The 26,293-nt window shown below is 38.9% G+C and overlaps 1 protein-coding gene across 1 annotated transcript; it reads left to right on the top strand.

The window, feature by feature from the left end:
* Positions 1 to 50: 50 nt before the first annotated feature.
* On the top strand, positions 51 to 25,966 carry LOC136236376 (adhesion G-protein coupled receptor V1-like). Its single transcript, XM_066026515.1, has 86 exons — positions 51 to 225; positions 1,654 to 1,826; positions 1,957 to 2,193; positions 2,244 to 2,348; positions 2,503 to 3,118; positions 4,021 to 4,403; positions 4,454 to 4,718; positions 4,775 to 5,071; positions 5,129 to 5,250; positions 5,300 to 5,389; positions 5,441 to 5,531; positions 5,587 to 5,687; positions 5,742 to 5,892; positions 5,965 to 6,170; positions 6,230 to 6,608; positions 6,671 to 6,800; positions 6,861 to 7,269; positions 7,328 to 7,472; positions 7,523 to 7,722; positions 7,775 to 7,911; positions 7,957 to 8,070; positions 8,129 to 8,346; positions 8,401 to 8,618; positions 8,675 to 9,194; positions 9,243 to 9,538; positions 9,595 to 9,878; positions 9,934 to 10,115; positions 10,172 to 10,338; positions 10,395 to 10,647; positions 10,703 to 10,837; positions 10,889 to 11,007; positions 11,061 to 11,230; positions 11,277 to 11,607; positions 11,663 to 12,469; positions 12,587 to 12,872; positions 12,922 to 13,082; positions 13,137 to 13,312; positions 13,370 to 13,514; positions 13,570 to 13,711; positions 13,767 to 13,853; positions 13,914 to 13,994; positions 14,054 to 14,106; positions 14,161 to 14,336; positions 14,396 to 14,557; positions 14,679 to 14,883; positions 14,940 to 15,092; positions 15,139 to 15,488; positions 15,539 to 15,647; positions 15,697 to 15,876; positions 15,934 to 16,170; positions 16,220 to 16,348; positions 16,400 to 16,558; positions 16,617 to 16,843; positions 16,896 to 17,034; positions 17,088 to 17,391; positions 17,445 to 18,255; positions 18,316 to 18,448; positions 18,503 to 18,646; positions 18,702 to 18,919; positions 18,965 to 19,124; positions 19,176 to 19,335; positions 19,392 to 19,514; positions 19,564 to 19,742; positions 19,790 to 19,966; positions 20,023 to 20,287; positions 20,341 to 20,565; positions 20,626 to 20,690; positions 20,750 to 20,872; positions 20,918 to 21,205; positions 21,326 to 21,459; positions 21,508 to 21,706; positions 21,763 to 21,860; positions 21,912 to 22,022; positions 22,075 to 22,269; positions 22,329 to 22,409; positions 22,462 to 22,618; positions 22,670 to 22,857; positions 22,906 to 22,981; positions 23,032 to 23,199; positions 23,258 to 23,362; positions 23,421 to 23,537; positions 23,592 to 23,779; positions 23,835 to 23,992; positions 24,050 to 24,171; positions 24,265 to 24,444; positions 25,533 to 25,966. Exons 1-86 carry the CDS (start codon positions 204 to 206, stop codon positions 25,815 to 25,817), a joined length of 17,367 nt encoding a protein of 5,788 aa, XP_065882587.1. The 5' UTR covers positions 51 to 203; the 3' UTR covers positions 25,818 to 25,966.
* Positions 25,967 to 26,293: the final 327 nt, after the last annotated feature.

The following is a 26,293-nucleotide window of genomic DNA, read 5'->3' as shown; positions in this document are numbered from 1 at the left end:
CGTGCTGTATGAGCACACACCTTTTAAAAAGTTTTTGGTACCGCCCTATTTTTACAGCAGTAGCTCTACAATTACGATGCTTCTAATGCGGATTAGTAGAATATATTCAGCATAAAAAGTAGTCAAAAATAGTTTTGGAATTAGTGATCTCTATCCCGTGTGCTGAAAACGTTTTGTGATCGTTGCTGCTTCGCTAGCTAAGCATGGAGATCCGCCCATTTCTTGGTAAGTACACGTATTGCTCATAACGCACGCACTGCACAGTGTGGGAATAAATGTATTGCATAAAACAAGCCTATATATCGCTCTAGCTTGCTGTTTGGAACCTTGTTTTTCTCAAACGCTATTAACTAACTATACATGTTTAGCTATGGGCGTGTCGCCTACAGCATGAGATAATCCTATTAGATAATTGCAACTGTTCTGTCAATTCACTATATAAACCAGAACAGAGGTTAGAAGTATAGTGTGACGAATGTGCTAACTGCTTAACTGGCCTAAGCTGATCGACACCTTGCCATGCACGAATGCATAAAAGTTGCACTTACATTAAATCACATTTCCTAAATACTTCAAGTTGGTCCTGAAACTGAGGAGTTTTACTGTGTTAAATTTCTACCATGTTCACTGAACTCTGTATGAGGTTCAACAATAACAAAGCAGGACCGGGAGTATCTAGCCCCCTTATACTGAACCTATGCATAGGTGTTCATACTATATGAATTGCTGTTTTCAAGTGCATGGCATGGCTAGCTACAGATGTTGACTCTGTTGTGTATGTGCATAAATTGACTTATTAGCAGGAACTTATAAAAGTGCCACTTAGATAAATCTGTATATGCAGCCATCTGTAAAGTTTGAGCTAGCATGCAACAATCATGATTCATTCATTTTTGGTGGGCATATCCGAGTCACGTTTAAATGGTAACTAGTAGTCTATAAGTTTATTATATCAGACTCATTTGAATGCACCACACCAAGAGTTCATAATATTATATAGTTCAGAGTTCATAATATATAGAGAGTTGTATATAGAGTTCCGTATGATATAATATTATTACGAACTCTTGGCTGCACTTATTTTGAAGCTGTGGTGCCGTGGTGGATAGAATCGCAAGTTATAATTTGTGCATGGACATTAAACATAATATTTCCATGCATGGTTGCCATGTCATAACAATTTCTGATGTCTGAGCAATGTGAGCTGATACCCAGGCATATGCCCAGGTGTAGCTATGCCTCCGATTATAAGTGATTGAATGCCGAAACATTGAAGTATTGTAACTCAATATGTTTTGAAGGTGTTTGTATAGCTATAGTGATGGTTAGCTACCTGACTCACTGCCATGGTTACAGTTTAGTAGAAATTATATGCATCTCAGCAATCAAATGATATACCATCAAGCAGGGTACCATAACTAACAATCTTGTACAGTCTGCTTTATATATAATATTACCTAAACTCTGTAATTAAAATTCATACAGAAATAGTTAGTGTAGCGTCACTGTGCCATAAGGCTTGTGATATATGGAAAGCCATATACTTAAGACATCATCTGTTTTTTAAATCTATTATCCTTGACCTAGCTCTGTGTTAGCTCAGCTGATAGAGTGACTATTCATTATATTGTAATATGTGTATTTTATTTGCAGCAGCATTGATAACCACCGTACTGCTGGGAGGGTTAGCACAGGCACAACAAGAAGTCAGCTTCTCACAGTCTAGGATAGTAGCCATAGAAGATGCAGGCACCACTCCTGTTCCTGTGGCAATACCGCTACAGAGAACTGGTGGGACAGCAGGAACAGCTTTTGCCTTTATAAGGGTAAGTGACTAGCCTAGTGCCCAATAATAAGCACACACACGCACACACACACGTACGCACACACACACACATGCCTACATGTGTGCTCACACTATAGCTAGCACATTGCTATTATTAATTTTTAACACAGGTTACAAATACAACTACTGGTGACTTTCATGCTGGAAGTGCTAGTATATTTTTTAATGATGGCGTGTCAGATGCTTCTGGTTCACTGTCAATTGTGAATGACAACATTCCTGAAGGAAATGAGACATTTATTATTGAGATTTTTAGTACAGTTGGAATTGCAGTAGGCTCACCAAATACAACAGAAATAGTAATCCAAGCAAGTGACGAGCCAAATGGACGTGTACAATTCAACCAGGTGTGTACAGTACATGTACTTGTATTAACACAATTTATATGCACTTGCAGGCATCACTATCAGTAACTGCTGAAGAAACTGCAACTACTACAGGTGTTAGCTTCCAGGTGCTAAGAGGACCAGGAACTTTTGGTACAATAGGAGTTACTTGGGAGGTAAGTATGTAAGTTAAAAGAATCAAAGCAGGAAATTAATTGTATGACTTTAACCTCTAGCTGTATTAATTGCATTTAGAATCATGAACCATTACCAATGTATCCCTGTGATACGTATATCTTAATGCCAAAAATGTATTTTATTCCTTCACAGATTATAGCTTCATCAGGTGTCAGCAGTGATGATATTACCCGCACTAGTGGTGAAATAACATTTGCTGATCAGGTGTCAACACAACAGATCACTGTTTTCATTGTTGCTGATGATATTCCAGAGAACAACGAGCAGTTCACTGTTAGACTGATGTCAGTCACAGGAGGTGGAATGTTAAACTCTACAGATACTGAAGCTATGCTAACCATTCTGGAAAACGATAGTCCCATTCGATTTAGCCAATCAGAGTACAGAGTGTCAGAATCTGATGGTACAGTTAGCCTAACTGTTACTAGAGGGTTGTTAGAAGATGGTACACAAGTGGGACCAATCAACATAGCTACAAACGTAACATTAAGTACAATGAATGGAACAGCAACTCCTGGTCAGGATTACACTACTCAACAAACAATAATAACGTTTCCTGCTGGATCTATGTCAGTGACTGAGGAGATTGTAATTATTGATGATCCTAACCCAGAAGGAGATGAAAACTTTTTTGTAACCTTGTCTGATCCTGGATCATCATCAGTGCTATATCCACCCTCCACTACGATGGTTATAATAGAAGTGTCTGATGATGCTGGTGGAATAGTCTCATTTGTGTCTACAGCAGGTTAGCAGTATCATGATGTAGTGTTTCATCATTTAATGTTATTATTTTTAACCTTCTCCATACAAATTTTGTCCAGTACAATTATTACTATTATAATCATATATACAATCAAGTATACATTTAGGCCACTGGCCTATTATAAGTCCATATCCTAGATTATGCCAGTGCTACTTATCTAACAAGTTCCTAAACATAGAAATGGAATTTACTGAAATGACCTCTTCAGGTAAGAAGTTCAATCATTAACTAGTTAGAAAGTTCTGGGTAGATGCCAAAGAAAATCTGTTCTTATATACTTTAGTGTGAGTCATCTTGTTCATGTTTCACTAAATAGGGTAAAAGGACTCTGGGTTAATAGATGTCATTGAGTTTAAGATTTTGAAAGTTTCTATATGATCTCCCAGGCCTCTCTTCCTTCGACAATATAATGAGTACAAATCAAGATATCTTAATCTGTCCTCATATGGTAAAGTAGCAATATTCTTTACAAGTACAGTAGCTCTGCTTTGGACTTTCTTTAATATGTCAATGTCTTTAACTAAATAAGGGTTTCAGAGCTGAACACAATACTCCAAGTATGGTCTAATCTAAGGTTTGTAAGCTAGCAGAAAGGGATTCTTTGTTTAGGTCCTCTTGATTATTCCAAGTGCCTGCATTGCCTTAGCTGATACCTTTGGCACTAATGAAAAGTTTGTTTAGTGGTGTAATGAACTGTATTTCCTCATTATGGTTGTGCTGTAGTAGTCAAAGGATTTCATTTGCATGTGTGACAATGATAAATTGTAAGTATAAGTATGTTGTATTTGTATGTAAGTCAAGGGAATTAAGGCGTGTGTTTAAAGTCATCTTCACTGTGTAGCATTTTTATTATAAGTTGGTGAAATTTCCTAACCACGTTGCAGGTGTAATTATTTCTGAAGATGGCAGTGACGGCACAACAGCCATGTTCACTGTGCAACGAACTGTTGGTACTAATGGGGACATCACTGTTACATGGACTGTGGTGGATAACAATAATAATCCAGCTGAATCTGATTTCATGCCACCTAATGGAACTATTACTATACCACACAGACAGTCACAAGCTGTGTTAGAAATTACAGCATTTGATGATTCTGATCCTGAAATACCTGAACTGTTCACGGTTATGCTAAATGCTGTGGTAGAAGGAACTGGGAGACTAGGGGCAGAAAATGAACGTATAGTATCATTGACAGTGCGGGATAGTGATGATGCTTATGGCAGAATAGAATGGGGTGCCGAAAGTCAGCTCCGAGTCAATCCAGTAAGTCATCATTAAATTTGTGACTGGTATTCACACATAATTTCTTTTAGGAGCCTCGCAGACTGGAGCTGACAATTATTCGATATGGGGGTAGTGAAGGAGTGATTACTGTGGAATATACTGCTGTTTACCTACCACCTGGCATAACAGATCCTGCTAATGGTGATACATCAGTGTTCACTAACCAAGCTAACTCAGTAAATATGCTTGGTGGTCAAACTGAAATGACTGTTGAGGTAAACATAGCAACTAATGCATTTTTAGAGCAAGAAGGATTTTTCTGGATAAATATTACAGGAGTCTTGTTGTCTTCATGTAAGTGACAAGAGGTGCATATTTATTTGTACTGTAGTATATAAACTTATTTTTAGCAAGCACTTTGATACCAAGATCACAACTGTTGTCTCCAAGGATTGGGATTCGGTCAAGTCTGTTTATTTCAGTACCACAAGAGGCTGCAAATGGAGAAATCAAATTTACTACACAGTCACTCATGGTAACTGCTATGGAGCCAGAACTACAGCTATTAGCCCCTGTCAACTTGGTGATAACTCGAAGTGGCTTTTCAGGAGATGCAACAGTGTTCTGGAGTGCAATAGGAATCAGTACAGATTTCAATCTTACATCAGATATTGCTGGGACAGGGGGGCCAGTCACAATCCCTTCAGGTTAGTAGAGGGAATGTATCATATTAACCTTTACTTATATATATTATATGAACACAGGTTCCAACAATGTAACCATCCCACTAGCCATTCAGGGAGATGATGAGCCAGAAATTGATGAGCAGTTTCAAGTAGCATTAAATTTTGTCACTCAACCAAATCAGCGTATCAGCTCTAGCGATGTAAGCACCAACTTGCTGTATGTAGTCAGTACTGATATGTAAATGTTAGAATACATCAACCATTACTATATCTCGTAATGATAATCCTGATGGAGTGTTTCAGTTTGCTGTTAGTACAGCTGGTCCACATAGGGTGAATGTAAGTGGAAGGATACATTGTATGAATATCATTCAACTATGTACATTCTAGGAATCCAATACAAGAGTGATAACTCTTGCTATTGAAAGAATTGGAGGTTCACTAAGTGAAGTATCAATCTCATATCAGACCAGTCCTATTGGTAGGTAGCTTGATATCTATCATTATTAGCCATGCACAAAGTACAATTTGAATAGGTCAAACGGATCTCATTGGTGCTACTGGATTGGCTACATTCTCAAGTCGACAAACTTCATATCTGATCAATATCATAGCAGTAGATGATACAACTCCTGAAGTATGCAGCTAATTAATGCAGATGATTTGTAAATATTAAACTATTAAAATCCAGATTGATGAAACATATAGCATACAACTGTCTCAGTTAGATGGCAACACAAACCTTCTGGGTAACAGGACAACGGTAGATATTATCATTGCCAAAAATGATGATGCTAATGGCATTTTTTCATTTGCACAAGACTCTCTTCAAGTTGCTATTGGTAAGCCACTGCACACACATAGCATTTGACAAAGTAGCTATAGCTATTGACCTTCACATTTCTATTGTATAGCTGAAATTCCACCTGATTTTGGTGGTGATATCACCCCATACCGGGCAGTGTTTACTGTCCAAAGAATGCAAGGGTTGTTTGAAGATGTTATAGTAAATTGGACTGTTGTGAATGCTACATCAGATATATCACCCACAGAAGGAGGTGTACTGTTTAGAGCAAACCAAAACACAGAAATGTTTTACATAGATTCTGTTTCAGATAATGTAAGACATGTTACCATGTATATTAGTATGTAGTACAACATTTCTTTTCATATTTGCAGCTTCCAGAGGGTAATCAAACTTTTACAGTAGAGTTGAACATAAACAATCTTGGAAGGCTTGATCTCAACAGTGCTGAGGCCCGGTTAACTATCCTACAAAATGATGATCCAATTTCTTTTACAAGGAGCTCTCTGTCAGTCAATGAAGGAGATGAAGTATCTATCCGTGTGACACGTGGCGGACAAGCAAATGGATTAGCCACAGCAACATTTGAGTTCTCTTTTCTGACTGCTGCAAGTGATGATGTAGATTTGCTGTCTACTTATGAAGTGATGTTTACAAGTGGAATAAGAGAAGCTGAGATATCTCTTAACATTACGAATGATGACGTTCCCGAGATAGCAGAACGCTTCACATTAGAATTAGTAAATACAACAGGTATGTGCTAAACTGTATGTGCTTCAGTGTTAAGTATGCAACTTACACTGCTTCACATGTAGGTGATGCTGTTATTGTCCAGCCCAGAATTATCACAATAGACATAACGGAAAATGATGATCCTTATGGTGTGTTCTTGTTCACTGTAACTTCTCTTAATTTGATGGAAGGGGATGAAGGAAATCAGCTAGGGTAAGAGACCAATAGTGTTGCCTGTATTGACTGCTAATGCTTATGTATGTGCTTATTTAGAGTAAACCGAACTAGAGGTACTTTTGGAAATTCTACAGTGACGTGGGGTGTATTCAATAATCTTGATCAGTCGGTTGTTTCTGGTGAAGACATTTCAATTACATTTGGGACACTCACTTTTCCTGAGGATGAAAGTTATCAGCTAATTGAGTTTAATGTAATAGATGATGTTGTGCCAGAACTTACGGAATTGTTTGAATTCCGGCTATTGAATGTTAATTCAGGATCATTTGCTTCCAGTGGAATGGTAGCTAGTGTAACAATACTAGAAAATGATGATCCTTTTGGTGCATATGAGTTTGAAGCTTCTTCACGAGATGTGGAAATTCCTGAAGACATTCCAGCTGGTGGGTCAAGAATGGTTGACTTGGATGTTAACAGGAATCAAGGCACATTTGGCAATGTGATGGTAAATACTTCAGATAGAGCTTTACATTACATTCATATTATGGGTGTAACTCTTGCAGGTTGTATGGGAAGTCCTCCCTGAAAGTGGAGCAATGCTACCAATGTTTACTGACTTACTATTGGCATCTACAACTGCTTCTGTCATAATGTTGACAGGACGTCCCAATACAAATACAACAGCATACCAGTTTGATGACTCAAACAGTGAGAGTATACTACCATTAATAGTTGTTTAAGTATTGTTGACATTACAGGTAGTGCAATTGTAATGGATTTCTATACACCAAGTGTGGCAGGCAGCTTCTCAATCAGTGTATGGGTAATGCCAACTCTGTCTGGTCTCTTGATGACCAAAAGAACTCTGGGTAGTCGTACACCCTTCAGCTTATCGTTAATTTTTGATTCAGGGAACTACCAAATACAGTTTGAATACACCTATCAAACTGGCACAACAGTATGTATCTATTACATATGTGTAGCTAATTGAAGCAACACTGTTGTATTAGGTATTCAGCACTGCTGTTGTTGAATCATCTAGAATTGTAGAGTCACAATTGGAAGATGGAAATTTTCATCATATAGCAGTGACCATAACTCAAACGATAGCTAAAATTTATTTTGATGGTGACAATGTGGCAACAAGGTGAACTTATATTTTACTTGACTGTAATATCATCATTTATTTCAGGACTTTGAGTGGTGCAGTAGTAGATGTTAATGGTTCAGAATTTGTAGTTGGTGGAGGTACTTTTGTTGGTGCTATGCAAGATGCACGATTCTATTCCTCCGCTTTGAGCACTGAGTAAGTGGCTCGAGTTTTACTATTACAAGTCACATATAATTATGGTGCTCCACTCCAGTGATATAGTATTACTTTCTGGTGATGGTGCAGCTGCCCATGTTACTCCAATCACTGGCTACCTGCAGTACCAGCAAGATGTTGATATACAGAGTATCACTGTGATGTCAATAAATGATGATATTGCTGAGCCAAACACCCCATTGGTGGTCGCTCTTGGATTCTCCAGTAGCAAAGGAAGAATCATTGAAAGACCAAATAGTCAAGCCAGTTTAACAGGTACACAACTACACAATGAGTCACAATTATCGATTATAATATTTGACCATGTAGTTCTAAAGAGTGATAGAGCCAATGGACAATTTGCTTTTGCCACTGAATCACTAGTTTCAAGGATGGCTAATGAAGCTGACACGCTATCATTTGAGGTGGTCAGAGTGGGAGGTAGTTTTGGGTCAGTGTTGGTGACATGGGAAGTCCGACCATTATCTACTGGTGACTTTTACCCCTCCACTGATGAGATAGTTTTTGACCCACAAGTTTCCAATGCAGTAAGACTTTGTATTAACTATGTAACACTTGAATATTACACTTATTTACTTTGCAGACATTTGATGTTATGGTTGTGAATGAAACTATCCCTGAGTTAGCAGAGAATTTCAACATAGTCCTAGTGTCTGCTGTTGCACTTGACAACGAGACCAGTTCAACAGACACTAGTGGTGCCAGTATATCAGCTACCAATGCACAAGTAGCTGTCACTGTGGAAGAAAACGATCACCCTTATGGTCTACTACAGTTTACAACTTCTTCACCCCCAGCTCCAGGGGATCCATTTGTTCCAGCAGCCACTGAATCTCCTGTATTAAGTGTAATGGAAGAGAATGGTACAATAAGGTTGTATGTTGTGAGAGCCCAAGGTAGTGAGGGAACAGTCAGTGTGGAGTACCAGACAGTTGACGGAACTGCAATAGCATCTGGAGTACGACCTGACTATCAAACTAATGTAGGCACTTTAAACTTTCCTCCCGGTGTTCGAGCACAGAACATAGATATTGTTCTCAATGATGACAGCATTCCCGAACTACTAAAAACATTCAATGTTGAATTATCTAATCCCTCAGGAAGTGAGTTCTATAAATCTCATATTATTTAGTATCTTATTTGCATTACAGATCCTCAAGCTCCATCACTTGGTATAGGAAGTCGCATAACAATTCAGATTGAACCTAGTGATGATGCTTTTGGAGTATTTTCATTTAACACAGATAGTCTATCTCAAGTGGTAGAGGAAGCTCCCAGCACACAAGTAACATTTACTGTTCAGCGAATGGGTGGAGACCTTGGAGAAGTTACTGTGTACTGGGAAGCACAACAGTTTGCAGAAGATGTTGTGCCTTCTGCTGGCAGTATCAACTTTACGATTAGCCAAAATGAAAATAGTTTTACTGTGACCATTCTGGAAGATCAGGTAGAGCTATTCATGTCTTCTGTGCATATTAAACTGTTTGTTTACAACCCATGCAGCTTCCTGAGTTAGATGAGATGGTCACTATTGCTTTAGTAAATGTTACTGGGGGAGGTAGACTGAGTAACATGGGAAACACTGAAGCAGTGATTACTGTTCAAGCCAGTGATGATCCTTATGGAGTATTCAGTTTCCCGCCAGCATTTAGACCATTGCGTGTTTCTGAAAATATAACCAGCATGAATGTCACAGTTGACAGGCTGTTTGGAACAATAGAAAGGGTTGTTGTTAATTATGCTACTTTACTGACAAATCCAATGCAGGTCAACAGAGACCCTGACAAGTGAGTAGAGGCAAATATTTGTACTAGTGAAGTGAATATTATCATTTTCATACAGTCTTGCGACAGCTGGAGCAGATTATGAAGCAGACGAAGGCCAAATAATCTTCGAAGCAAGTCAAACATCAGCCAACATTGCAATTACCATCTATAGTGATGATTTTCCTGAGCTGGATGAAAGTGTGTTCATCAGATTAACTGGTGCATATCTGTTCCAAGAAGGTGGCTCTGGAGGAAATGGTGAGGAAATTTTGCTGAATACAACTTGAGTGGTATTGTATTCCTTCTTTATGCAGCTACCGGTGTAAGAATAGACGGAGACTCTTCAGTGGCAGAAATCATAATAGCAGAGAATGATGATGCTAGAGGAGTTGTACAGTTTTCTAGTGCTGAATTTAATACCACAGAACCTAACACAGAACGGTTCCTCACTGTTATACGATCTGCCGGAACTTTTGGAGATGTGAGTTGATGCTAGTGGTCATGAAAATGATTTGGTGTTTGATCACTTTCATGCAGATCACTGTTCAATGGATGACAACCATTGGCACTGCTGACTTCAGTGATTTCAGACCTATAGTAGGTGTCCTTAACATTTTTGATCAACAAAATGAAGGCACAATTTCACTGGATACTATTGACGACAATGTTCCTGAGTTTTCTGAGAGTTTTACAGTCAGTCTAACTAGTGTTTCTGGAGGTGCTAGGTTAGATGGAATACTGACAACTACAGTGACCATCTTAGCCAATGATGATCCTAATGGAGCACTAGGTATTCCCTTACAGTATTTGTATACAGGAGTTTTATGTACTGATGGTAATTGCAGAGTTTGCTGGTGGTAGTAGGATAGTGACAAATGCGATGGAGGCAGCTGGAACAAATATGATAACACTGACTGTTAACAGAATTGGAGGTTCTGTTGGAGTAGTGTCAGCACAATGGCGGTTAACAAGAGTTGAAGGTTATTAAATGTTAGTAGCAAATATTTAATTATTTATTGAAATTTTTTCAGGGTCAAATCCAGCCGCAGATATTCAACCAATTAGTGGTTCAGTTCAGTTTATCACAGATATGAGGGAGAGAACTATTACACTAGAAATTCAGCCAGACAATATTCCTGAAGATGATGAGGTTAGATACACTGTAGTTTTAGGTATGTCTGAAATTATGCACTTATTTTGTAGGTCTTTACTGTTGAACTGCATAATCCAACTGGTGGAGTTCGCATTACTTCAAATTCTCAAGCAACTATAACCATTGTAGCTAATGATAACCCATATGGAACAGTCATGTTTTCTCAAGGAAGTTATACAACTGAAGAAGGGAATGTTTCATTGCTAACACTACAAAGAAGGTACACGAAAGAATGTACTTGCAACTTCATTATTTTTTTTCTTCAGTTTTGGTGCATTTGGGGACTTGGAGATATTTTACACTGTTCGTACACTGGACTTAACAGTTTTGGCTGAGAGAACTGGAAGAGCTGTCACTGACTACTTTTTGCCTCCAGTTGCAGACATAACAATTATGGGATCGAGCATTGGAAGCTTTAGCAATCTTGGGTCAAGTGCTTTGATGACATGTTCCTCACAGTGCTTGTCTCGGAGAGCTTGCCAGTCATTTGGATTAGATACTACTGCCAGGTCATGTGTCCTCTATGCTGTTTCCAGGAATTCAGAGAATAGTGTCTCATCAAGTGGAGTACAGTATTATGAAAAAGACAGTGACATGGTACATACAAATCTTTATAAGTATAACTATGAATCTTGATATTTATTTTCTGCAGGTGAGACCACTAGAGCGTTCACAAGCTACCCACGATGACTTTACTGTTACTACTAATGCAAGTACAACAATACCAGCTGGGATTAATGTAGGAGAAATTTCTGTAAACACTATGGATGATATTACACCAGAATTAAATGAAACTTTTATTGTGGTGCTAAATTCAGTTCAAGTAGTTGGCAGAACTGTGTTAGCAGAGAATGAACCTCAGATTGGATCATTGTCCAGTGCTGATGTGATAATCCTTGAAAATGACGATGCACGTGGAGAATTCTTCTTGTACGCCAACACTGACATGAATGTGATCACAGTACCAGAATCAGATAATCTTGCAGTCACATTGACAGTGAGGCGATTGGGCGGAACTATTGGCAATGTGGTGGTGTCATGGCAAATAACTGGAAGTACTGCCACAGCTGGACAAGATTATATGGCCTCTGGCGCTTCCATCACTTTCCAAGATGGCATGGATAGCTCTATCATCATTCTGTCTATCCTGGAAGATGACATCCCTGAAAGGAATGAAGACATTATTGTGCAATTAACTGGAGTGACTGGAGGTGCAAGTATTGCAGATGGGGATGGAGGCCGAGTTGTTGTTACCATCATGGCTAATGACAGGGCTGCTGGTGTTGTGGGCTTTGGCCCTTTCTCACGATCAGCTGTAGTCAGCGAAGGTGAACAAGTAAATTTAACAGCTGTTAGAACTGTGAGTAGCCTGGGAAGAGTGAGAATCACATGGGAAGTAACTGGTCCTGATGTCTCTGCTGAGTTTGTTAACATAACTGGTTCAGCTGTATTTAATGAGGTTAGCACACAAATAACAACATTACGAGTTCATTCTCTCAGTAATAGCATTTAATACTAAAATCATGCACTCTTCTTATCATTAACTATACAGATTTTGATGTGTGAAATTTTGCAGGGTGAAGATACAACCTCCATTATTTTGGAAGTCTTGGCTGATGCTACGGCCGAGATTTCTGAACCATACACTGTCAACATTACATCAGTGGAAACACTTTCTACTGACATATCATCCAGTGGTGGAGTTGCCGTACTGGATCAAACATCTTCCATTGCTATCATAACAATCCGAGCAAGCAACAACCCACATGGAATTGTAGAGTTTCAGGCTAGTTCACTTGATATAGTAACAGATGAAGCTGCAACTCTTGAACTCACAGTCATGAGGATGTTTGGAACAATAGGTAAAGTACAGTATTATATAACTATGTTGAATGCATAGATTCTCTGTAGGTGCTATTATGGTTAGCTTTGAAGCACAAGAAGGTAGCCTATCACCTCTCAGCAGTGGCCAGTCACTTGCCACCTCTGGTGAAGACTTTAATTCAAGCACGCAAAGTGTGATACTTCAAGACAGACAAGCGTCGACTGTTATACAAGTCCCTTTAATTGATGTTAGTAATGACAAATTTGGAGATACATTTAAAAGACATTTATATCATTTATAGGATGATATTCCAGAACTCACTGAAGTATTTATTGTTCAACTCACCGATGTACAACTTGTAGACAACATACCAGATACCATACCTCCAGCATTAGGAAATGCCAACATCTCACAAGTGGAAGTGACCCCAAATGATAGTCCTCAAGGAGAAATAGGCTTCTCTGCCCAATCTTTTAGGTAAGTTATTTGATCAAAACATGCACACATGTACCATCATTATTGTCTTCACTGTAGGGTCAGTGAAGATATTGGTCAGTTTAATCTCACGGTACTGAGAAGCAGAGGAGTATTTGGGGAAGTTTCAGTGCTATATGGAGTCATAAACATCAATACTAACGCAATGGGCTTACCTACAGATTACATCACAATGACATCAGGGGTAAATTCCTTATATCTTTATTATTCTAGTGTCGCACGTACATTCTGTGGTATAGATATTAGTGTTTGGAGATGGTGTAATGGAACAAGTAATCCCTATCAGAATTGGGCAAGATGATATTCCTGAAATTGATGAACAATTTCAAGTAGAATTAAATAATCCCATGGGAGGGGCGACTTTAGGAACATTCAATCAAAGTATGTCACTAGTTGCAAGTCTGAAACCATTTAAAAACATGAATTTCTCTTGTAGCTGTGGTTACTATTGAAGCTAATGATGATCCAAATGGAGTTATCAGTTTTGTATTAACATCATTTGAAGTAGAAGAGTCACAAATCGGTCAGTAACTAGCACAAAGTATCATGTTCTTTTATGCACAATACATGTTTTCTAAAACAGTTGAATTAGAAATCAGACGTAACAGAGGGTCATTTGGAAGAATCACTGTTCTGTATGAAGTAGAAGCCAGTGGAGCTGATGGTACGAATGAACATTCCATAAAGTATACAAGTGTACACACAGTTCTCCAATCTTTTCAGAAATAACACCTGCTATGGGTGGAATCGTATTTGAAGCTGGAGTGGATAGCATGGTCTGTATTATAGGACTGTTATATAGCAGCAGTGTTAGTGTATGTGATTTTTAGACACTAGAACTTACTGCAGTGTCAGATGGTATCCCTGAACTAAATGAAACCTACAGTGTCCAACTCACTGAAGTAACTGGTGGTGGCCAGTTAGATGAATCTGATATTGTAGCAGACATCACCATATTACCCAATGACAATCCTTATGGAGTATTTGAATTGATGACAGATGGATCGTGAGTTGATTGATATTACATAGTTTATACGTTTTTCTTTGAACATAATATTTTTGTAGTATAACTGATGGTGGACTAGCAGTTGTATTAATTAATGAGACTCAGGAAGAAGTGGAATTTCTTGTGTTGCGGTCATTTGGAACATTTGGAGAAGTCAGTGTCACATGGGGCATAAGACCACTTGGTGGTGATACCATGCCAGGACAAGATTATCTTGATGAGTAAGTCATGGTGGACACAATGGTGGGAGAGTTTTTAGAATGGTTAAAGTCCCCTGGGTATCTATCATGCTTATAGCTTGCTGTAATACAATAGTTACACACATTGTTTATTTGTCTACAGATCAGAAGTACTGATGTTTGCAGAAGATGAAACAAACATGACGTTTATTGTGACAATTTTGGAAGATGATATTCCAGAAACATTGGAAGCATTTCAAGTCTTTCTGTCAGTACCTACAGGTGGGGCACAGCTTGGGGCAAACAACTCTATGATAGTTGGAATTCGTACTAATGACAATGCACATGGAATAGTTGGTTTTGCTCAGGTAAGTGTTGAATAAATAACAGAATAAAGCAAAAAAACTAAATCCATATTTTTCAGTCTTCACAATCACTGATAGTACAAGAATTACAACAGAATGGTACAGTAGTTCTCACTGTAGAGCGACGTAACGGAACAATTGGACAAGTTCATGTTAATTGGGAATTAAGAGGGGACCACACTGGAGGTGAAATCCATCCTTCTAGTGGAGAGGTATGAATTAAATCTAAATGTAGCATAAAATTGATTGAGATTATAGGTAGTATTTCCTGATGGTGCTATGGAAGACAACATTGTTTTAATGATACAAGCTGATAATTTACCAGAACTGACTGAAATAACTGAAGTTGTACTGACTGAAGTTACAGTTGATGGTGTTGATAGCATGACATTGCAAAGAGAAGGAGAAGTCCAAGGGGCATATATTGATGATGCAACTATGACAGCAGTTATTAGTGTAGCAGCCAATGACTTCCCTCATGGTCAAATTACATGGGATTCAGCATCTTTACTTGTTATGATTCCTGAACCAAATGATACTGCAGTAGTTGTGGAGCTGGCACTAATCAGATTATCAGGAGCCATTGGAGACATCCTTATCACATACAGGTCTGTAAGACAGGATAATGACTATGTAAACCATGTTTCACTTTCTGTAGCACTGTTGATGCCTCAGCAATAGCTGGGGAGGATTATACCTTCACATCAAGTACAGTTGAAATGATGGAAAATGTTACTTCAACTACAATCAGTGTAACCATCCTGCCAGTAAGTTATGGACAAGCTAAACACTAATTTATTCATTATTCCTGCACAGGATGACGTGCCGGAAATTATGGAGACATTCTTTGTCAGCATAACCAATGTGACACTGGCTGATGGGACCTTGGGAGAAGACTCACTATCACCGAGAGCTCTTCCTGATGCTGAAAATGCAGAGATACAAATAAACGAAAATGATAATGCAAGAGGAATCCTTAACTTTGTTGTAGACTTGGTGAGCTAACATACTAAACCACAAGTAATAGTGACTTATCTGTTGTTTGGTGTTCAGAATTTTGAGGGGACAGTCGGAGTTCCTGAAAACATCAGAACATTCACAGTCACTGTCACACGTAGTGCTGGCACAACTGGAATTGTGGGCTGTAGTATTGCTACCACCTCAATTACTGCTGTTGGTGGGGGTATGGACTATAATGTAGACATGGGACCGCTGGAGTTTAGAGAAGGACAAAACACTACTCAGTTCATAGTGACCATTGTAAATGATGCCATTCCTGAATCAGAAGAAGTGAGTGTGTATCTGCTTGAAGTTTATCACATGTTAGTTTTCCTATTAGACTTTTGAGATCTCCATTGTTCAACCAACTGGGGGAGCCAGAGTGGGTGATAATGGTACATTTACTGTCACCATACTCAGAAATGATGACGTCAATGGAGTATTCACTTTTGCACTTGACACTTTAGTGGTATGAAACTATTTCTAACTATATGGTGGGTAATGTTGTGTTTGTTTGTAGCTGCTGATTCCAGAGTCTATGGACAACTCGTCAGAAGTGGCAACCTTCAGGGTGATGCGTAGAACATCATTTGTAGGAACTGTTGTAGTTGAGTGGGCAGTGAATAGTGATGGAAGAGATGACCTGGAGCCAGACAGTGGAACTCTTGTCTTTCCAGAGGTAATGAAAAAAACTTTTGGTATAAACACAATTTTGATTATTCACAAATCACTTTTAGAATATCACTGAACAGCAATTTATTCTCCGAGCCATTAGTGACAACCAACCTGAACCATCTGAGAGCTATACTGTGTCTCTATTATCTGCTAGCAATGGTGGTAGACTATCAGCACCTCAGTCAGCAAGCATAGTCATTTCTGCAAGTAATGATCCAATGGGAATACTTGGATTTGAGTCATATCCTTTGGGAATAGTGGTGAATGAGGGAGAAGACTTTACTGCCACGTATGCTAAAACACAATGCTATTGTCCCACATGCATAATGTTATTTTTCTAGAATTCTTCGGAGTGCTGGAACATTGGGAGAAGTTTCTGTTGTTTGGCAGCTGGCTCCGATGGACACTAACACATTTCAGATTGTTAGTGACTCAGTTACTTTGCTCAATGGACAGCAATCAGCAAATTTCACTGTTTCAGTAAGTAAATGTACAGTGTTTACATTCATGGCCAATAACTGATACAACTACAGACCCTGCAAGATAGCAATCCTGAAATAGCCAGACAGTACACACTTGCCCTGGTGTCATCATTACAAGGACGATTAGCAATTAATACAAATGAAACTGAAGTAGAAGTGATTGTAGCTTCCAGTGATTACCCTCATGGTGTGATACAATTCCAAGCTCCACCCTTTCGAGAGACTCAGGAAGGGTCTGGTGTTATAACTATACCAGTACCACGCAATGCTGGCATCATTGGTACAGTCAGAGTCAACTATTCAGTAGAGTCTATGTCTGCTGTAGCAGGCAGTGATTACCAGTCTACAGAAAATTGTAAGGATATAATAGACACCAAATAATACTTATTAATGTTGTATACTTTTCAGCTCTAACTATAGCAGACAGAGTTGCAATGGGTGAAATTCAAGTGAGTATTATTAATGATGACGAGCCAGAATTAGACGAGACGTTTATTGTGAGACTGTTGTCAGTGGAGTTACTGGACAGTTTTGATGACTTGAGAGGCTTCACATTTGTTGGAGACAGTAATCTCATTGATATGCCTCCCATATTGGGTACTGTTGATCAACTAGAGATAACCATATTGGAAAGTGACAATGCTAGAGGCATAGTGTCACTTGATACTAACATGTTTCCAGCTGTAGAGGGACAGACTGCATACATAAACTTGACCAGATCAGGTGGCACATTTGGAGACATTAGTGTACGATATAACATAACTGATGGTAGTGCCAGAGGTAATGGAGAAGACTATTTTGTAGCTAGTCTGCAAGGTGAACTGGTGTTTACACAAGGACAGGAAGTGGCTTCCATAATGATACCCATACGTGATGATACCCTCCCTGAACTTCAGGAGCAATTCTTTGTGCAGTTGACTGGTGCCACCGGTGGAGCGTCTATAGCTGGAATTACTGTAGCAGCTGTTATAATTGAGCCCAGTGATGATCCAAATGGAGTAATTAGATTTGCAGTTGAATCACAAGCAGGAGTGATAATACAAAACCCATCCCCTGGTCAGGGAGTACTGCATGTAAGTTTCACTGTGGAAAGAGATGGTGGAAACATTGGAGCCACAGTTGTTCAGTGGATGGTAACAGGTCCCTCGCCAGGAAGAGAAAGTGATGATATTGATCCTGCCACTCTACAAGGATTTGTTTCATTTGGATCAGAACAAATGTATGACCCAAATTAAATAATAATAATAGTCAGTGTTTTATTATTCAAATTCCTTGACAGTGTCACTCGTACTCTTCAAGTGACAGTTCTCCCTGATGCTGCACCAGAAGCAGAAGAAGTATACACAGTCAGACTCCTGTTAGCTTCAGGTGATGCTATCATTGATCCATCAGCAGATACTACCACATTAACTGTGAGTGTACTTGCCACATAATCTTTTAAGCATTTAAGTTATGCATTTACTTAGATTCGTCAACGTGGAAATCCATTTGGGACAGTGGGGTTTGTGGGAGAAGCACTACAGCCTCAAAATTTCATGGAAGACCCAAATGCACCAGTTAATATTTCCTTACCAATTGGCCGTACTGGAGGAGACACAGGCACCATGCAAGTATGTATCTTATTGCTGTTGTAGGAAAGTAAGATTTTATCTTATCTCCTAATAGGTTTTCTTTGTAGTAGAAGGACCTCCTGGCCTTCAGTTGGACATAACACCAGTTAATGGTTCAGCCACTATACTAGATGGTCAAGTGCGAGGCTCTATTGATATAAGTATTTTGTCTGAGGATATACCAGAAATGGCTGAAGTGTTTATGGTTGTAATCACAAGGGTTGAAGGTGGTGCTGAACTAAGTGACCGACTCACATCAACATTCACAATTGGGTAAGCCACTCATAGTTAGTGTGTTGTAATTTATCTTTTCTATAGATCCAATGATGCTCCTCATGGAGTATTTGTGGTGGGAAGTGCAGTGGTTGCCACTAGTGGACTAGGGTCAGCCACTTCTAGACAACTAAACTTTACCATTTCCAGACAGTTTGGCAGTCAAGGAACTGTAATAGTTAGCATATTGATGTATTACGATCAGGTAAAATCTAAATGTCAAGATGTGAATTACAATCTACATAAACTTCCTTAGCTTCCTGGAGCTATGTATGTGCCTGCTACATCACTTATCACATTTGCTGATGGTGTGCAGCAGCAATCATTGAGTCTCCCAATTGCTGTGGATGCATTTTTATCATTTGGAGCAGCTTTTAACATTACTATCACTAATGCAACCCTAAGTGACTCATCAGGTACAGTGAGTTATCATATGAGGTAATTTATCACTGTTTGTGTATGATGTGTTAAGGGAGTGACTCTACTCCTGAGATCTCCTCTCTGTTTGGGTCCACTATGGCAATGATTACTGAGCAGGTGGCTAACCCCTTGATAGGATTTGATGATGTTTCTATTGAGGCTTCAGTCAATGATGGTACGTACCACAAGTGCATTGTGGAATAGCATGACAGTGTGTGTTACAGCTGTAACCACAAATAACGTTCAACTGACAATCAATCGATTCGGACAAGTTGGTGTAATTCAAGTAGTTTGGACGACAGGGTCTAATCAATTAGCTGGTGTTGAAAATGGATCAATTGTCCCAATCACTGGTAGCATTGAAATGCAACCAACAGACTCAACAGCATCATTTTCTCTTACAGTAAGGATTTAAAAGATCATACCAACTTTATTAAATTATAATTGTAGGCTGTGGCAAGGGTCCCACATGGACAGGCAGAGATCTTCGGTGTCCAGCTGTCTGTACTGTCACAGATACCAGGATTTGCTGCTGGGGTTCGACGAGAGGCAGCAATATCAACTATTGAGCCCTATGGTGTAGTACAACTATCGCACACAAGCTACATAGGAACTGAAGGAAGGAATGTAAGGATCACAATAGATCTTATTATAAGCCGATTTTGTATTGTATAATAACACAGGCTAATGTAACTGTGTGGCGTCGATTTGGTTCTCGTGGAGACATCATGGTTACTGGGATAGCAAGTGCTGTTACACAAGTAGGAACAAACCAGAGCCCAGCACAGGCTGTGATTGATTTCCCCACCACATCACTCACTGTTGTAATTGCCGATGGCATGACCACTGGAACCATAACAATTCCACTGGGTGATAACAATGTAATAGGATCACCAAAAGTGTTCCAATTTAACTTGACCAGTGTTGAAAGAGTTCCAGCTGTACAAAGTATGTTATACAACCAAACATTGTTACAAGTGCTACATATGTGACATTGTTAGGCCGAGTGTCTTCACCAAGACTAGCTTCAAGCATGCTCAACAGTCAAGTTGTTATAGCAGATGACGAAGGAGGTAGTGGTATCTTCCAGTTCACCAGCAGTGGATCATCAGTAGCAGAAGATGGTTCTCCACTGGTACAAGCTATTGTTGCACGTGGTGGAGGAAGCTTTGGTCGTGTTGAAGTGATGGTTAGAACTGTAGATGGGAGAATAGGAACAGACACCAGTAAGAATTAGAAATGTACTCATCAAAATTCATGTAGCAAAATTTTGTTGTGATCTTTAGGTACTGCTGCAACAGCCACATCAGGATTAGATTATGAGTCATATAGTGAGACTCTAGTTTTTGAGGTAAGTTTGAAAATATTTAACTAACAGAGTGATGTAGTTAAAATTGTGTTACTTCACAGAGTGGGATAATAGAACAGTTCATCCTCCTACGTGTGTTAGATGATGATGTCCCAGAACTACTGGAATACTTCACTCTAGAGCTGACCAATCCTTCAGGAGGAGCTTTGTTAGCTGGCACAGCTGTAAGCTCAACTATATCATAATTTATATCTATTGTCACATTGCAGACAACTTTTGAAGTGTCGATCAGATCCAATGATTACCCTGGTGGTGTATTCTCCTTAACACCATTGACATTAGAATTGGATGAAGAGCAGTCCCCAACAAGAACCATTACTGTAGTCAGAGAGCCTGGGTTGTTTGGAACTGTTCAGATAAACTGGAGAACTGTACTGGATCCAGCAGTTTCCCATACTGTGACAGTGGATGATCTGTTAGTTGAGTCTTCCGGAAGTGTCTCTTTAGCATCTAACATAACCAGTGCTACTATTCAACTTCAACTCCGACCAAATAGTGTAAGTTGTGTTCTAGCGTGTACGTGATTGTGTATAAATGATTGAATGTGTGTGTAGTGTTGGTGTAAGTTGCATGTGTGTGGCGCAACCAAAATACTACTGCATTGACTTTGAACATAGGTACCTGAAAATGGAGAACAGTTCACAGTTGAGATATTCTCCAACCAGCCAGACATAAACATTGTGAACAACATTGCAACTGTAACAGTCATACCATCACCCCTATCCTTATTTCAGTTCTCTCAGACTTCAAGGTATGATAGATTTTTAAAAAGTAGCTCAAGTAATTTAACTTCTCTCAGAACCACTGTGATCACTAGTGGTAGTGCAGCACAACTAGTAATAGAAAGAATCAGAGGAGTACTACTAATAGGGGAAGTGTCCATCACAACTCGTTCACCAAGTGCATCATTCACATATCAAGGATTGACAGTACAACCAGCAATTGGTGCTGAACACTATAGTGCCATCAGAGACACTATTAGAATGGACAGAGGAGAGGTATGTAATACGTTATCGCAACTATCATGTTAGTCTCATTGTGATATCAATTTCAGTCGTCCGCTGACTTCAGTGTGCCAATAGTCGATATTCAGAGCGTTACTAATTTCAGAGGGTTCTATGTTGAACTAGATGCAGCTAATAGATCTAATATGTAAGCATCATTATTGACTTCATCATGATTGTTGCATCATTCTATCAACAGACAAGTACAAAATGGACAAGCATTGGTCATCTTGTCACCACCAGTGGAGGGAATGTTACTAAGTCTTTACACAGAACTACAACTAGCAACAACAGTGCCTCAATTAGAGAGGTGAGAGTTGAACTATTAATTATTCTTTGGCCATCTCTCATATTTTTTGCAGTGTGGCAAATTCACTATTAGCCATCATAACCCAAGGACAGATAGTTGGTACAAACCCACAGCAGTCTAGCCTTGTACAGATGGTGTTGGACGGGATCCCAAGTGTTGTAGAAGCTAACAACCTTCGGTATAGCGGTGCATTACAGAACAACTTATTAGACATTTATAACATGATCTTGACCTCAGATATATTCAGGTATGATTTGAAACATCATTCATAACACTGCATTCAAAATACCGATACTATCGCTACAGATATCAGAGTCAGTTTTTCACTTCATTGCAACAATTTGGCTACTCATTACTTGTTGGTAGTGCTTGTCCAAGAACAGACAGGTAAAAACAAAAGTCTCTTGTTAAACAAATTTATTATGTGTGCCATTTGTAGTTTGTTTTACACTCGGAGCTCATTCTACATGGAGCTTACCTACACTACTCCTGAAGCCCTAAGAGAGCAACGATTTACTGCATCACGTGATCCCAGCTTTAGTGATGTAATGGATTACCTCATTTTACCAAGCACTGCAATATCAGGAACATCTAATGTGAGAAAGTGCAACACTATTGGGTTTTTCATTTGTAATTTTTTTCTCTAGTGCCTCCGTGTCAACTTTTTGACACTACGAAACCAAGCCACATTTTTCACACCAACTCCAAACCTCAGAAGTGTTTCACTCTCCATAGGAATTCAAAACCAAGTTGTCACAGGAACATCTCCGCTCACATACAGAATATATAGTGAAAGTAGTAGCAGCACCAGGAGGACCAATGTGACCAGACAAGAGTAAGAGTTCTCATTGTTTAATGAAATTAAACTGGGACCTCTTCACAGGTGTGTTCGATTTGAATATCCTGCTACCAATACTGCTTCAGGAAGATGGATAATGGATGATTCATGTACTCCAGTGGTAAGCCATAAGATTTGACATGTTCTGAGAATCACAATTATACACATTAGTTACTTGATAATGGTGCATTCCCGGTTGATTATGTTGAGTGTCAGTGCACAACTTTTGGAGAATTTGCTGCCCGCAGGGAAACTACACCAGCTCGCCAAAGTACTGACCAAGATGATGATGAAAAGGAATGGTTACCTTCTGGACCCATATCTTGTGCAGCTGTGATGGTAAGGATTTCAACTGCTCATAATCATAGCATAGATCACTGTATCTCTGCTACAACAGGTTGTGATGCTTCTTATCATAATCTTGCACATCGTGTATTACCAAAAGATGCAACAACCAACAAAAATATTTGTCAATCTCTGCATCTCCATATTCCTTTTCCAGGTAAGTCATATCATTTACAATATAGTACAAAGATTTAATTGCTTCTATACATTTCCAGACAATAGCCTTAGTCAACATGTTGGCAACAGATTCAGCTAGTGAGACAGGATGTACAGTGCTCTCCATTCTCACCCAACTTACTGTCATAGCCCAGTTTGCATGGATAGCTGCTCTGGTCAGTAAATTACATAAACCACAACCATGATATTAATTTTCTCTGCTCAACCAGGCAATCAACTTCTGGATGACATTCTTAGGATATAGCGAAGGAAAAGAACCTTTATTAGGATTCATTCTAATAGTCTGGGCAGTCCCAGTGTTAATAGTAGTGGCCACCATCTTAATTGTGAGGTTTGTCTTTGATGATGATATAAATGGTGAAATTTATGGAAGAGACTTTGACACAACTTACTATTTGTAAGAAACACATTATTAGATATCATTATCATCTTTACGTATTGCTCTACTACAGTTGCTATATGCCCAACCACTGGGTAGCTCTTGTGTCAACTGTTCTACCAATTGTCCTGTGTCTAATGTGCATGGCACTGATGTTCTCACATGCCTGTATCTTCTGGAACCAGTGGGAACAATACGATGACTTGTATTATTATTCCCACAACTACAGAGGTAACTGTTGTGAGTGTGCTTGCTGTGTTCTTTAAACTTTCTCCATGACTAATGTAGAAGTGCCACGAATGCTGGTGTTCTTCTTACTCATTACACTGCCGTGGATATTTGGCTCCCTACATGCTTACCTTGGCACGGTATACCTTCTAGTATTATTTCAAGTCTTCAATTACATGCAGGTGTGTGTGTGTGTGTGTGTGTGTGTGTGTGTGTGTGTGTGTGTGTGTGTGTGCGTGTGTGTGTGTGAGCATTGCATGACGTTTATTTTGTAGGCAATATATGCTGTTGTTGTCTACTTCTTCCTGAGCTGGAGAACAATGCTCAGAAAACAACAGAGCTATTCTCCTAAAGATGATATCATCCCACTGCAAACACCACTTCCACCTGTTGCTCAGCAAACACTAGCTGGTCCCATCACTAGCTCAACAAGAGATCTACTATCAGCTGATCAGGTTAGGACTTTATGAGGCACTCATGATTAGTACACACACATACATTAGAGTTGTTATTGAATGATACTGAGGCACATAACACATACGTATAAAAAGGAGCAGTCATAAATACTGTGATAGATATTTTATAGCAATTTACCAAGTACTTATGAATCAGGGAAACAAATCAGACCATTTTTCAATTAGAGTAATCGAGTCTTCTATTAGAGTATCCAAAACCATTGTTCATTAAGTTGCTTGGTTACACATGACATCAGAGATACATACTTTTCAGTTAATCTAAACACCTGGCAGGGGTTTTGATAATTCTTGAGTTTATAATGTGTTGCAACAGAACTTGCCTATATTCCAGTTTCCTCATTCTTGTAGACCTGTACATCAAATGGTCTTTAATTATCCAACATAAATGTATTAGTGATTACAATAAGCTTGTTGACACGCATGCATGTATGTATGCATGGATGCAAGCACACACACACACATACACACACACGCACGCACGCACACACACACACACCACAACATTCTATACACACACTCAACAAACGTATACTGTATTGCTACTTTCACCTCATCCACTGAAAGAGGCTGGCATTTATATTTTGCTAATGCATTCAGTGTTATACTCTCCTTGATGTTTTATCACCATATTTTACAAATCACTTTAACATTAGCATTATAGTTGATGATACTGTATATGTGAGGGGGGCTATTCATATTTCAAATCAATACACAATTGTTTCATAAAGTTATGAAGAATTTAAATACAAGTGTAATTTCCTAATGTATATAATTTACTATAATTACCTATCAATAAATGGAAATTTACTGACTTTTACTCATAAGTTTAAAAAGTCTCTATAGGTCCCTTTTCCTATGCCCCCTCACAGCATTCATTTGAGATCTGGTTTTTACTCATTATATATATATATATATATATTTATATATATGTTGTAATTCTGGCGACTAAAATGGGACCAGGAATTTGCTGTAATTAGAGGCAATACAGCATAATACACACAACACTCGCATTTCGTACTACCACTATTACGCACATGTATAACACACCCACTACATTGTGTCTACAGTTACAAGAGGAATGGGATCAAAGTCAACATGGATCATCAGTGGGCAATGAATCCTTCCATAGCAGCATTGCCAAGCATCGTCCGGTCAGCCCGCCAACCGACCAAGAAGACTCTCACCTTGACGACATCATGTTCATGCTGAAGACAGGTGGATCATACTCAATGGAAGAAGGCATACGGGAGTCATATGCAACTAATGCCACTGATGAGACTGACACAACAAAGCCATCATCATCAGAACATTATGAACTGAGACGTATCTCAATAGCTGACACCCACTTGTGACACAATGGAAGTTCATAATACACAATACATATATACATGCACACATAATTTATGAAAGCATATATAAAAGTTGAAATTAATGTTATGTAGATTATACACGACATTGGTCATTATCATCTTGAAAAATAAAACAACTCAGACTACTGTAACTGACAATTTTGCTACAGTAGGTACATATACTTACAAAAGCAGCCATTGGTACACGAATTCTTTATGGAGATAAACTTGACTTGTTTGTTTTGCACATCAAAAAATTGTGCATTACAACACTAAACTGTTTCACTTAAAATTTTGAGTTCAATCAAAAACCTGGTCGTCAGAAACCATTTCTTAGTACAGTGGAACCTCAGTTATCCGGATTCTCGGTTAACTGAACTACAGAAATGACTGCTCTATTAGAGTAGTGACTGTTCTATTAGGGTAGTTGATAATACTGATACTTTTAAAAATGTTATTTTAAGGTTATTTATGCACAG

Source organism: Dysidea avara, chromosome 10, assembly GCF_963678975.1.
Source record: "Dysidea avara chromosome 10, odDysAvar1.4, whole genome shotgun sequence".
Classification (NCBI taxonomy): Eukaryota; Metazoa; Porifera; class Demospongiae; order Dictyoceratida; family Dysideidae; genus Dysidea; species Dysidea avara.
Note: the sequence above shows the minus strand (reverse complement) of the source record. Positions and strands in the feature narration are given on the sequence as shown.